The following is a 12,934-nucleotide window of genomic DNA, read 5'->3' as shown; positions in this document are numbered from 1 at the left end:
CTGGAGCAGTTTGGCGCAATTTTCGCCATTTTCGTGCTTTTGGAGCAGCTTGGCGCAGGAAAATGGAATTGTATCACAAAGGCGCAATATGCGCAGCTGTCTCACCCCTGCCCACATGTGGTACAGTAGCCAACCGTTTTTTCGGACTCCGAAAAGTCACACTTGCAGAATATTCCGGACTTTCCCTAGGAACCGCCAGTTGTCCCATAGGAGTAACGACTCACTGATTTTTCGGACTTCTCTCTTATTCGGACTATTCTTTGTTCCCCTCCAGGTCCGAAAAATCGGTTGGATACCGCAGTGCCAAGAGCCTAGCAAGAAACATGGTAAAACAGCGTGCATTGGGCCCTTGCTAAACTAATCAGACAACACCATCAACGCTGTTCAATTGTTATACGTCATACATTTAACACTAAGCACTTGAACCTAACATGCTCAACATTCTACCGCACACCCGATTTTCATGGCTAGAAAACCGAAAAAGCGCAGAGGTTTTTCCTCACAGGACAAACCGTTTACGGGCACAAGAACATCTTACATTACTGTGATACGACAGCTTTTGTCACCCTCCAGTTCTAACATACGTTATGGTAAACTTTTCATAGGGTGTGCCCTTCTGCACTGAAGTCTCAAAAACTCAGGAAAATATTTTAAAAAATTTTCAGCGCAAGGCTGAAGAAACACTGTTCAAACGAGCGTGTAGGACTTAAGTTAGCCCATACAAATGACAGCAATGCAGCAGTTGTGCCTGATGTTTTTTACATGAAGGCAGGAGAAGGTGATAAGTGCGTAAAACGTTGCTCCAGCCAAGACTGTGGACGACTCTACTCGATTCTAAAGTACATGCAATTTTGCAACGCATTACCTGGAGAAACAGTGCCCGTTAGATTCGAGTAATTACGGTAAACGCAGGGTCGAAGAGACGGGGCACTCACCAAAGAGACGCCGTCCTCGACGGTGCACGGAACGGGAGGCTGCACTTGCCGCACGAGCCACGCCTGTGCCTGCAGCTCCGGTGATGAGATGCTCTGAAAAATATCCCTCCTGTTAGCCGGTTCTCACCCCTCAAGCAGGGTTCTTTCACCGAGAGTCTGACACAGTGAAGAGTTGCTTTTGTTGATGCCTTAAAAAACCAGCTCATTTTGAATGCCACTGCCAAACAAACTCCTCCTAGCCTGCAGACCATTATCCTGCACAGACACTGTGTAGTGGGGGGGGGAGAGAGAGAGAGAGAGAGAGAGAGAGAGAGAGAGAGAGAGAGAGAGAGAGAGAGAGAGAGAGAGAGAGAGAGAGAGAGAGAGAGAGAGAGAACCATAGCCCTGGTTTTGCATGGTTGCACTCTCTTGACGTCTTCAGTTTGCTAAAAGCCAGGCAAACTGAAGCCACCTACCAGCCTGAACTTTCCCTGGTCTGAGGATGCCGCCACCTTTCGGCGGGGGTACAGCGCTGGCATTCAAAATAAACAGGGCCAAACAGACAAATCTTTATCGTACAACATGTGAGTGGCTATCGATTTCCCAGGCTCAACTTCGGTAAGCGCCTTTCGGACAAACCCACCGCTACTGTTCTCAAAGTGCTCCACAGCAAACCATGTGGCCCCATTTGATTGGACTGCAATAAAGTTCGGTAAGAACATACACGCGAACAGCTTGGGCATGGCTAGTAGTACCGCAAGCCAGCCGTCTGAGTACAAAACAGCCCACAATGCTTGTTGTTTGAGGCCACCACAGCGAATCAAGCCCCGAACTACAGCACTCACCAGGCGCTCGAAGCTGGGCCTGAGGAAACTGTTATAGCACATGACGAGGGCGTCATCTTGGGAGAAGGCCGCTGCCAAGACTGGCACAGGCTGGGGCTTGGGTGCCCGGCCGTTCTGGGCCTCGCTGGCGATCTGGATGGTGAACTTTGGCTGCAGCGGCGTCTTGCACCTCCTGCACAGAGATGCGAGGAAGACAACAATGCAAAAGTGATTACAAGGAGACTGCTGCTATGCACCCATCTCTCGCATCGAGAGAGGGAGATATATTACCAGAGGGGGGGGGGGACTCCTATTTCAATCTACCTTAGCACACCCAACGGGTAATCGCTGCAGGAGTACCGCATTTTCACAATTCTAGCTATTGTAATGCGTAGGAAAGTTTACTTTAAAATTTTCGAAAAGAAAAATTTTGTTTTGACGGGATTGAGTTGTATCTTTGCAGGTGCTCTTTACACAGATATGCTGCTGGCCGCTTCGAAGCCAATTTGAGCCCGACTGTAATGCACACACAAATCTCAAAGTTACTTCCAGCAAGAAAAAAAAAAAAGGGGGGGGGGGGCGGGGGGGGGGGCACGTTAGGATTGTGCAAATACGGTATACCGGAAGGTCCCCCAGACGGAGGTGTTCTGGAAATGCGCAAAGGGGGAGACTGCCTCTCTAAATCCTCGCATCGACAGGGAAACGACTGCAAGTTGGGGGAGGTGGGGGAAACTAGGTGTGCCTCTCGTGAAGGAAGGCGCGAAGAAAGCGGTACACGAGATGACCGCAGGAAAATACAATGCACGCCTCAAAGTTATTTAATACCCCTGTCACACGGGCACTTTAAATCGCGATTGAAGTGAATCGCGATCGAGTTTTCGAGCGCGCTCGACGCACTGCCGCTGCTACACAATCACGATCGAAAAGTTGCACCGGTTGCACTCGTGTACGCTAGATGGCGCTAACATTGCACTTGCGGCCGGCGTCTGGTAACGTCTCGCGGTCGTGGGTATACGTAACTATGTAAATGTTACCGCACGCTTAACTGGGTCAAGTTATTTGACACAATTTGTGGCGTTAGTTGAAGTTGTCACCTTCTGTGCCATTACTAAGCGGGGACGAGAGTATCGCCGCCTTCATTCGATCGCGCTTGGAAGCCTCGATCGCGCTTGAAAACCAGGATTGAGTTCGAGCGGGATCGGGCTCGATTGCGATTGAAACTGCCGTATAGCAGAGCCTGATCCTGATTGAGCTCGATCTGGATCGACTCAATCGCGATTGAAAGTGCCCGTGTGAGAGGGGTATTAGACCCACTTCAGCCAGGACGGCATTCAAAGCACCCGAGAAGTGCAAATTACGCAGAATTGGCGTGTGCAAATGCCACTGTTTTCCAAAGTTGTGCACGAACGAGGCTGGGGGCTTTTTATAGATGGTGAACCTCAAAGTGTTTACAGAACTGTGAGCTAACAGTTAAAAAAAAAAAAAAAAAAAAAGAGAGAGAGAGTGAGATCGACAGAGAGAGAAAACGGAAAGCAAGGGAATGAATGAAAAAGAAGAAAGAAATAGGAACAAGACGGTAGAGTTAAACTGATTTACCGTAAGTTCCAAAAGAATGCCCACCCATGCAGAGGTATCCACCGAAAAATACAGGACGGGCAATCTTTCGGGTCAGGTGTGAAAAACTACAAAAACGTGGCCGCATGGCCAACCAAAGCTGTGGAGGCATTAAAAAAAAAAAAAAAAAGGAAACAGATAGGCGAACTTTCAAGTCAAGTGCGGAGAGGGCAAATAAATGACAGTATCAACCCATGAATCAACGATTCATGTTTATTTTGTACACTCATCGGAGCTAAAGCCATCTCTTTCATGGGATGGGCGATCTTTGCAGTGTTCTAGTATATTAATATTGTTCACCCCTAAAAGGAAGGCAGGCAATGTTTCGGGGGTGGGAGTTCTCTCTGAACTTTACTGTAAGGTAATCTTAATTAAAGAGTTTATTAAGTATTTACGAAGAAGAGAAAGACCGAAGAGCCCCATTTTGAGAAAAGCCGTCCTTGTCGTAGTTGTTCGCTCAAGGAAACAAATGTCGCTGTACAGAGTAAACAAAAGCACACTTGCGTTCACACGGGATTTGAACCCAGGTACAGGATGAATTTTTCTTCAACTGTGAAGTTTCCGACAAAGCTGCCAGCTTTCCACTGTAGCTCTATGGCTGCATTTTTGCATATCTGTCAAAATTTTCCTTCGCAGACTTAAGGGGGGACACTGGTCTTGAGGACTGAAAATTTGCCAAAAAATCAGTTTTCTGTATTAATTTTATTTGAAGTCTACAGGTCCCAAAGAATGTACCTGCAAAATATCATAGCTGTACCATAAGTATTCACAAAGCTGTCGCCCTTTGAAGTCGCCTAAATGACCATTTTTGCCTATGTTTGCAAACTTCGTGCTCGGTTTTCTCAGAACCAATTTTTTTCCCACATGGTCAGCTGTCGGGTACAATATCTTGGGATGTACTGGTTCAATTTACATCATTTTTGCTGCATTCGAAAGCTTAAGAACTGAACAGTGCAATAAAGCCACAAAAGTACACAATTTCTTTTTGCTTGCACAAGATTTTATGCAGTTAGTTTTAAAAAAACATTGTAAACTGATGACCTGACATTTACGAATTTTACAGCATTTGCAGAAACCATGCTAAAATTACTGCAGTGGTATAGTTGCACTCCTTGATCCTTGTAGAGCACAAAGGGATAAAAGCTATTTGGGTATTTCATAGGTACATAATGAAAAAAAAAAAAAAAAAAAAAAACGCCTGAAACGGAGTGACATAACATGTTGGACAACTCTAAACTTACACCCTATAGACGAAAACTGAAAACTGACTGCATATTTGTGCTCAGGATGTTGAAATACACTCAGTGTGTAAATCTCAAGCACATAGGTTAAAAAATAACAAAAATGTCCTCAAGGCCTTAAGGGGGGACGTGGGGATCGAAGCTAACTTTTTTATTTATCAGCAGATTTTGATGAAATTTGGCACAGTTGTTAGTCATTTTACAAAACCAAAACTGTGAAAATATGGTTGAAATATCTCAAGTACTTTTTTGTTTACAAAATTTTTCCACTTTCGGTTTTGCAAGATGGATGCAGACCTGTAAACTTATGCTAGAAGATCTAGCACACACTCATAGTACACCTAAACATATACTCCACACAATGACATTCCTATAATTTTTTTTACCCGACAGAATTTTTTTTAATTCTCGTTAGTTGTCACCTACTCCTGCTGCATGGAAATTCTCACCGTGGAAATAAAAAAATAACAAATTAGCAAGACTAAAATTTTGAAAACAAAACATGTCATTGTGTGCAGGAATGTGCAAGGAGTGTAACAAAACAAACGGGGTAAAAATATTCAAAGCGGTTGTTGAGATATCGGCATTGCAAGGTGACCTTGGTAGTGAAAAAGAAGTTGCGAGAAAAAGCTGTTCAAAGTTTTGAGTCATGTTTATTGGCTTAGAAACCACCGGCCTTGTAGTTGGTTGTGTCGGGTCTGTCTCTCTTCTTCTTTGACTTGTTTTGCTTGTCTTCATGGGCTTTCTGCGCCCTCTTCTTGCGCAAGGCATCCTTTTCGGCCGCTCTACGGAGTCCATGTCCTGCAGGCTGCACACCAAGTGAGGTGCAGAACTCTCGGTACGCACGAAGGGTGCCACTATTGAACCGGCACACTGCCTCGCTTACAGCAGTCTCTACTGCAATGAGGGAGGCATGTTTGTCCTTCGGCATGATGGACCAGATGACAGAGTGCAGGCTTTCTGAAGCATTTTGAGTTTTTTTCCCCTTGCAACGCTCGAGCAACTGCGGCTCGGAGAGGCGCTTGAAAACTGGCAACATGGCAGCAGCCACGTGTGGCTTCAGCTTGTACTTGTGAGCAGGCTGCGGTTCATCCTTAGCTTCTGCTGCTCGATGCCTGCACCAACTGGTTGGCCCCGCAGGACAGAGCTCGTGGTGCGGTTCTTCGTCTGTGGAGGTGATATGGTGAAATGTGGCCATGACCGCCCTCTGCATGTCTTGCACGTTGTCGCTCCCTCTCAGGGCCTGTCCATAATAGCTCGTCAGCCGCTTGATGAGGTCTTGCGTCAAGCCCCCTCGGCCGCCAAGTGGTTGGTCCCTGTCGCTCTTTGCGACCACGGAACGCAGGTTCGTGCCCATCCTTTTTTCCACGTGATTTACGCAGTCCTCCTTAGTAAACTGGATGAAACCGTATGTTCTGTCTTCGCACAGCGTCCAGTATGTGCGGCAGTCTCCATCGCACACGATGGTTGTGTAACGAAGATCGTACTTTTCCAGAGAACGACGGAAGAGCACAAGTGCGTCCTCCACCTCCATCTTTCCAGACTTCACGTCTGTGTTCTTTTGACACTGGTGCGTCTGCCTCCACTCATTGTAGTTACTGTCACCTGGCTTCGGGCCCAACGTGCACCCATGGCAGTAGTTCGAGAGAACCACAAAGTCCAGCACTAGGCCACTGTAAAATTCAATCACAGCCCCTACGCCAATGTGGCTACTGTGACCCCGGGTCATCCAAGTCCCATCATATATGACTGTGATGTTCTTTGTGTACGTTGGGTCCATGTCAGTGTAGATGCCTTTCACAGCTTCAGCAGCATCAGCGCACACGTTAGTGGCAGATTTGTTTGCAGCTGGCCCGAATTTCGCTTTCAGGTGCCCCTGAAACGTCTTCTGATGGAGGCCCCTATAAGACACATTCATCACGGACCAAAAATCCGTAAGGGCAGTAGCACCTTTCCCTATGCTCTTTATGGCCTGAACAGACCTCAAATTCACCTCGAAGGCCCGGCTTCCTTCTTCTCTCGGCGACGACCACTGAGCTTCTGCGGCTCCGCATGCGGAACAACGTAAAGTCATCTTTACGGCAAGGCCAAGCCTGGTTTCTGGCACTACCTCTATAGCCGGTTGAAAACACTGATGGCACAGCGTTTTACTGAGCAGTGAATTCAGAGCAGAAATTTGCACAAGAAGAAACTCATCAGAGTCCGCCGCCGCCGAGCTTCCTCCGTCGGCCGTCAGCCGAAACTTGCGTTCGGTTGCCGGCACAGAACAAAGGGACTCGCGAACAGTGGCGGCAGTCACATTGAGCTCCTCCGACGAAATGAACTCAGGTTCCAGATGCACTTGAATAGTGCGACTGTTTCTGCTGCACGGTTCATTTTCAGTGCCGGTAGACGTAGGCGCTGGAACCACACTTTCGCTGTTCACCTCGGTGACGGCTGCGGTGGAATCGGCGGGCGTCGCGGCGCATCCACGGGGCGCTGCAGACAAGCAGGCATCCGAAAATGCGTCTACGTGCGGAGTATTGTCCGCACTAGAACACAGGGCTGTAACAGCCTGCGGAGTGTTCGGCGAAACGTCAACAGTGTCACTTGCAGGCTCCGGCGCGGGCACATTTCTGCTAGGCCTACTTGCCTTCCGGATGTTCGGGGGCTTGCGCTTGCGGCTGCCGAAGCGGTGCTTCGTCGCGAACTTCGTTGCCCACGTGCGCCCAGTCATTATGGCAACCACAAAACAAAACGAAAAACTCAAAACACGATGAAGCGGCGACGTGGCTCGAATTACAAATACGTTGACAAAGAAGCAGCGGCCAGCGCGCGGAGAAGCCGGAGAAGCAGACGCCGCAGTCGCTCTCGCTTGCAGAACCGGCCAATGGAGAGGCTCGTACAGCACATGTGACTGAGCAAGCCAATCGGCGGCCGCGAGGAGCAGCTCCGCGACCTTGACACTTTTTGTGTTTTTGTGCTTGCTCTTCTCTCTATCACGAAACGAAAGACGGGAAACGCAAGGCGAAGAGGCGCGCTTTTCAAAGCTACCAAAATGGCGGCGTTCCGCGCTGGCGTTCCGGAGCTTCGCGCACTTGAAAACGGTGATTTTTCCACCGATTTTCACGAAATTTTCGCTGTATTGCCTCATAAATATAATTATTTGAGGTACTTAGCGGTCGTTTTTAGCGAAGATACTTGGAGAAATTATAGAAAAAGGGTCGAAGATTCAAAATCTTCTACTTTCTAAAAAGTGATTTTTTGGTCGTTTTTCCCGAGTTGATCCCCGCGTCCCCCCTTAAGTGCACCAAAAAGCTTTTTTTTCTTTCTCTCTCCCCCACCCCCTTGCCTGTGTGAGATGTACTCATTCCAAGGTCTTCTAGGGCAATCAGGTTAACAGTGCTGTCGATTGTAGAACAACTCAGTTCAGCTTTGCGCACAAGATATCGCGGCGCGAGCCTCGCCTTCTGTAGCGTTTCGAGACACATGAAGCTCTGACAAAATTTTAACGTTCGCAGTGCCACTGTTTCCCCCCCCCGTTTACTTTCGCGGACAAAAAATGAAACAAACCCGAGTTAACAACAGCATAATTGTCTGAAGCACACCAGCCAGTACCGAGACACGCTCTAGCAGAGTTATCAAGTCGAAAGTATGCATAATGCACTTAAGAAAAAAAGCAAAGAACTCTTACCCGTTAAGCTGCAGCTCAAAGACGTGCAAGCTGCCAGACCTGGTCACAGCAGACAGGTACGCCATCTGCAGTGGTAAGCAAAAAAAACATGAAGCAGCAGGGCACTCTGCCTAAATGAGCATCGTCACCAGCCTATCTACGCCCACTGCAGGGCAAAGGCCTCTCCCATGGATCTCCAATTATCCCCGTCCTGTGCTAACTCCGACCAGTTTATACCCACAAACTTCTTGGATCTCATCTGCCCATCTAACTTTCTGCTGCCCCCTGCAACGCTTGCCCCTCTAGGGATCCACTCTGCTACCCCTAATGAACAACGGTTATCTTGCCTTCGCATTACATGCCCCCGCCCATTTCTTCTTCTTCTTCTTAATTTCTACTAGCATGTGCTTAACACGCGTTTGTTCCCTGACCCACTCCACTCTCTAATGTTACACCTATCATCTTCCATTCCATTGCTTGCTGAGTCGTCTTCAATTTAAAAGTTCAACCCTTTTTGGTGAGCCTCCAAGTTTCTGCCCCGTAGGTGAGTACCGGTAAGATGTAGCCGTCATATACTTTCCTCTTCAGAGACAAAGGTGGGCTGCCATTTATTATTGGAGAACGCCTACCGAATGCTAAACGAGCATGTCACGAGCAAAAGCAAAGACTACACACACAGTGTTTCATGAAAGTTTGCCTTTGCATCATATTTCCGAGCCCGTTGCCAAGGTACATCAACTGGATGACCGTAGTATGCCTTTCCCTGGCACTGAAGGGCAGAGAGCCTGGCTGGTGCGCCATTGATGGCAAGGCCGAGGGGCAGAGCAGCGGCGAGGCAGCCATTTCCCCCTCGCCTGGTCACTCGCCTAGCGATCAGAAAGAAAGGCGCAACTTCTGTGCCGATGGCTAAAGGTCGCTTGCGACACAGCGAACGACCTTGGAAGATGTAGTGTAGTAGAGCTTTCGCTTTAAAATGCCAACAGAGAGAGCCAAACGTGGAACGGATCCCGTACCTTTCCCGCCTCTGCAGGGCTGGACACGCCCATGAGCACTGCCTCGTCGGAGAGCATGAAGTTTGCTAATGAGGACGTGCTGCCGCCCTTCTGGAGATGCCTGCGTGGGGAAAAAAAAAAAAAAGGTGTTTCGGGCAAAACATGTCAACAAAGGTACGAGGCACACCATGGCAGAATATGCAAGGACAGGGCCTCAGCAAGTTATCTGCTGAGGCCCGGATGGCTCATCAGAAAGCCTCGGACGGCTCATCAAACATGAAAAGTGACCACAGTCATCATGGTCCGTCAACACGAATTGCACCAAAATGGCCACCACTGTAAAGAAAGCAGACAGTTTAATCTGGCCGTGTGGCACACAAATTCCCATCTGCCTTCAATTTAACTTCTCAGTGGCTATTGTGAGTGTCAAGGCAGCAGCATGTACTGCTTTAAGACACGGGAGCAATCGAGGTTCAGCGTGAACAACATTATCCCCTTGTTGGCTGCACAGCACACTTCCAAAGCCACCCTGACACAACTCACAAAAAGAGAGACAAATAGACAGGAGGAGAGAGAGAGAGAAGAGAGACAGTGAGGGAGAGGGACAGAGAGAAAAGAGACAGCAAGAGAGGGAGAGAGAGAGAGACAGAGAGAGGAACAGAGACAGCGAGATAGAGGGATAGAAGTGAGTAGGGAAAAGAGAGGGGGAGAAAGAGACAGAGAAAGGGAGGAATATAGAAACAGGGAGACAGAGAAAAAGGGAGAGAGGGGTAGAAAAAGAGAAAGAAAGGCAGAGAGACAGAGAGATAAAGAGAGGGGGAGACAGATAGAAAGAGAGAGAGTGAGAGAGAGAGAAAACCAACTCACCATGCACTCAGTTGCCGGTCGTTGACCGCAGACGACAGAAAGTACGTCCTCCCCTCCTCACCGGACTTGCTGGGCACGAACACCGGGAGCAACTGCCGCACCTCTGTGACGTGGCCTGTGAACTTCTGCAAGGTGAAGCAAGAACGCGTTCAGTGGCATGCGGAAAAAATACGACGGACTGAACAAGAGCCGTTCTTTTGTGAGCTATGTGCAGGCAGTTTTTTGCAAGGTATGTGAAACTGCACTTGCAGGTGATTTCAGCTAGACCTTTGCCAGAGTCCCCAGCCGTTTCCAAACTCCTCAGCTGCTCTCCCAGTCTATCTGTAACCCTGCTGCCAGCCCGTCCCACTGGCTCGTGCCAAAAAGGATCAGCCGGTGAGTCGTGCAATCTGGTCCGGGGCATTTAGCACCCGCTTCCACTTTTTTTTTAGCGCTAAACAAAAAGTTAAAAAGTTTGGAGTTGACCCAGAAAGCCCAGAGCGGGCCGACATGACATTATCTGCTACTTGCCCCAAACTACCAACGTCGGGGCTCCCGTAACAAAGCCTACGCGGTGGCTGTGGTTGGTGTGCACTGCTCCGGCGTATGTACGCGTCATGGTTTTGGGACTCATGCCGTGTGATAACTCCTGTCATGGCGACCGCTGGCGTTCATTTTGTCGAAACCGAAACTGACACGAATAAACGACGCCGTAAATGAGTGTTTACGCTGCGCTCGACCGTCTAATCTGTCATTCTATGATTAGTGGGCTGGTAGGCACGCATAACAGCGGAAAAAAAAAAAACGTAACAACGAAAATTTCGTGTCAGTCTCCATCTGAAGAACACTACACATCAGTGGATTCTCTCGGAACAGTAATCCTGATAGGGCAACTCTCTAAGCTTGTGGCACTTGCCACGACAAAAACTACTCCGCATACAAGAAAACTTGTTATCATGATCCTCCCACCTTCTCGAGCCTTTTCTGCCATCAGCCCAGAGTTACTCAACATGTACAGGTGCCATCATAAGTAATTGGAACAAGGATTCGTGAATATCACAAAATATTTCTCTTAGTGGCTTTATGACAGCCATTACCGGTTTACAGGAAGCTTTTTCTATTAGCGAGAACTCCGCTAAATGTACACCAATGCAGCCAGGCAGTTTCTGGAATAAGAAACTCCTGTAAATTTACGAGACCGTGATCTACCAGTTGCGAAACTCCCCACAGGACCCATATATCAAAATCCGGTCTGCGGTCGGCCCCACTGTGCTGGGGCAAGTGTAAGGCAAGTGCATTACAGCCTGTCGTCTTAAGGCAGAAAGCTGCAGTAGTACTCAGTGGTTGCGGCTGCTGCCGTAAGTCATAAAAGGGAAAACCAAAGAAACGTAAACAAACACTCACCTGAGTTACGTTTCCCAATTTGAAAAGCAAGCCTTATTTTATTACGTTGCGTTATTCACTAAGTGTTAGCAAACACCAGTTTTTGTGTGCTAGTTGATGCGCGCCGTCTGGGTTCGGGAGCGAAGTTTCGCAACTGGAGAATATTGAGGAACTCTGCTTCTTCGATATATACACACCCCCCAGAAGAGCCCTTGGTGGAATGAAGTCGTTGACCACAGCACATTAGTGCATTACATGTGTTGAATCGAACGAGGGAAGGGTCCACTACTACTACAATGAAAACAGACTCAGCAGTTGTTAACATTCCTCACCTGACGAACAAATGACAGGTTCTGCCTCATGCATCTCTATACCCGTACACAAGCATGCATGTTTAACGCTGATAATGGCCTCTACTTACGGCATGTGGCACAGTTCCTGCAAGGAGTTTAAAAAGAAGAGTGTTCCTTAACTAATCTATCCCACTTCCACCGGCCCCCAGTTCACATATTCAATTGAAAAACCTGTTCGTACTGACAGTAGGCCCTGACAAAATGGCAGTTTCGTTTATGCGGGCAATTTTAGATTTCATGAATTTCAAGCAAGGAAAGCAGCTAAAACATAAGCACAAGTGCAGTACTACAAAAAAAAAAAAGTTTATAATCCCAACCTGGCCCTACAGATCAGCCATCCTAATTGTCTTCACTAATCCACTTCACTTATATTTTAAACAGAGCCATTTCAGGCACACTTTTTTTAACCTTACCGTTATTAATGAGTTAAATTTTTGGCACTCGCTGCTTTTCATAGTCCGAGCCAAAAAACAGACAATTATAATCATCAAAATATGGATATACAGCTCTAACTGGAGCCAGGCAATGGAGGGGACACAAGAGATCACACACGCCGAAACACCAGGGCAAGGTAAATGGAAATAGGGTAGCACACCAACCTTGCAAAGGGGAAGGCACGGCACACATACGGGCACACGGTTAGTCTTTTTTTTCCGCAATAGACTACAAACAAACAAACGGGCCAAATGAAGCCTGCGGCATGCTCACCATGACCACCGTCTTGGTCTCCACGTTCCACCACTTGATGCTGCTGCTTGCCGAGAGGACCGTGCTGGCATCGATGGTGGCTACGGCGTGGATGCTGTGCCGATCGGCCTTCCATTTGCTGCGTTTGAGGGGGTGAGAGAGAGAGAGAGAGAAGAAATTGAAGCACGGGCGCACAACAGCGGCCAGAACTCCTAGCTTTATGCGGCAGAAAAGTTCAAACACTCCAAACTTGGATAAGGGTATCAGCAAAATTCTGCAGCAACGCTGAACAGGCACAAGGCGCAGTCTTTGTCAAAATGTTCTAGGCCACGCCAGAAGTTCATAGGCCACCAAAAATTCCAAAGTACAAACCTACCTCTTGAGCAAGCTGAAACGTTTTTTTTCGGAAAGCTGGAGAAAATGGCTTT

The 12,934-nt window shown here is 48.0% G+C and overlaps 2 protein-coding genes across 2 annotated transcripts in view; both read right to left on the bottom strand.

Annotated features, from left to right (window-relative positions):
* The window catches only part of LOC144149022 (WD repeat-containing protein 43), a 43,466-nt gene that overhangs the window by 24,979 nt on the left and 5,553 nt on the right, over positions 1 to 12,934 (bottom strand). Inside the window, exons 4-9 of the mRNA XM_077680565.1 lie at positions 12,528 to 12,645; positions 10,105 to 10,229; positions 9,259 to 9,358; positions 8,267 to 8,331; positions 1,760 to 1,931; positions 936 to 1,028 (exon numbers count right to left, since the gene is read on the bottom strand). Coding sequence (XP_077536691.1) covers positions 936 to 1,028; positions 1,760 to 1,931; positions 8,267 to 8,331; positions 9,259 to 9,358; positions 10,105 to 10,229; positions 12,528 to 12,645 — 673 coding nt within the window. The remainder of the gene's footprint in view (positions 1 to 935; positions 1,029 to 1,759; positions 1,932 to 8,266; positions 8,332 to 9,258; positions 9,359 to 10,104; positions 10,230 to 12,527; positions 12,646 to 12,934) is intronic.
* On the bottom strand, positions 4,592 to 7,629 carry LOC144149021 (uncharacterized). Its single transcript, XM_077680564.1, has one exon. The coding sequence runs from the start codon at positions 7,307 to 7,309 to the stop codon at positions 5,255 to 5,257; it is 2,055 nt and encodes a 684-aa protein (XP_077536690.1). The 5' UTR covers positions 7,310 to 7,629; the 3' UTR covers positions 4,592 to 5,254.

This window comes from Haemaphysalis longicornis, unplaced genomic scaffold (genome assembly GCF_048455015.1).
Source record: "Haemaphysalis longicornis isolate Haplotype H1 unplaced genomic scaffold, Haemaphysalis longicornis Haplotype H1 scaffold_8, whole genome shotgun sequence".
NCBI classification, from domain to species: domain Eukaryota; kingdom Metazoa; phylum Arthropoda; class Arachnida; order Ixodida; family Ixodidae; genus Haemaphysalis; species Haemaphysalis longicornis.
Note: the sequence above shows the minus strand (reverse complement) of the source record. Positions and strands in the feature narration are given on the sequence as shown.

Excerpts from the sequence above, each read along its gene's own strand:
- LOC144149021 (XM_077680564.1), bottom strand. The coding sequence starts at position 7,309 with ATGACTGGGCGCACGTGGGCAACGAAGTTCGCGACGAAGCACCGCTTC.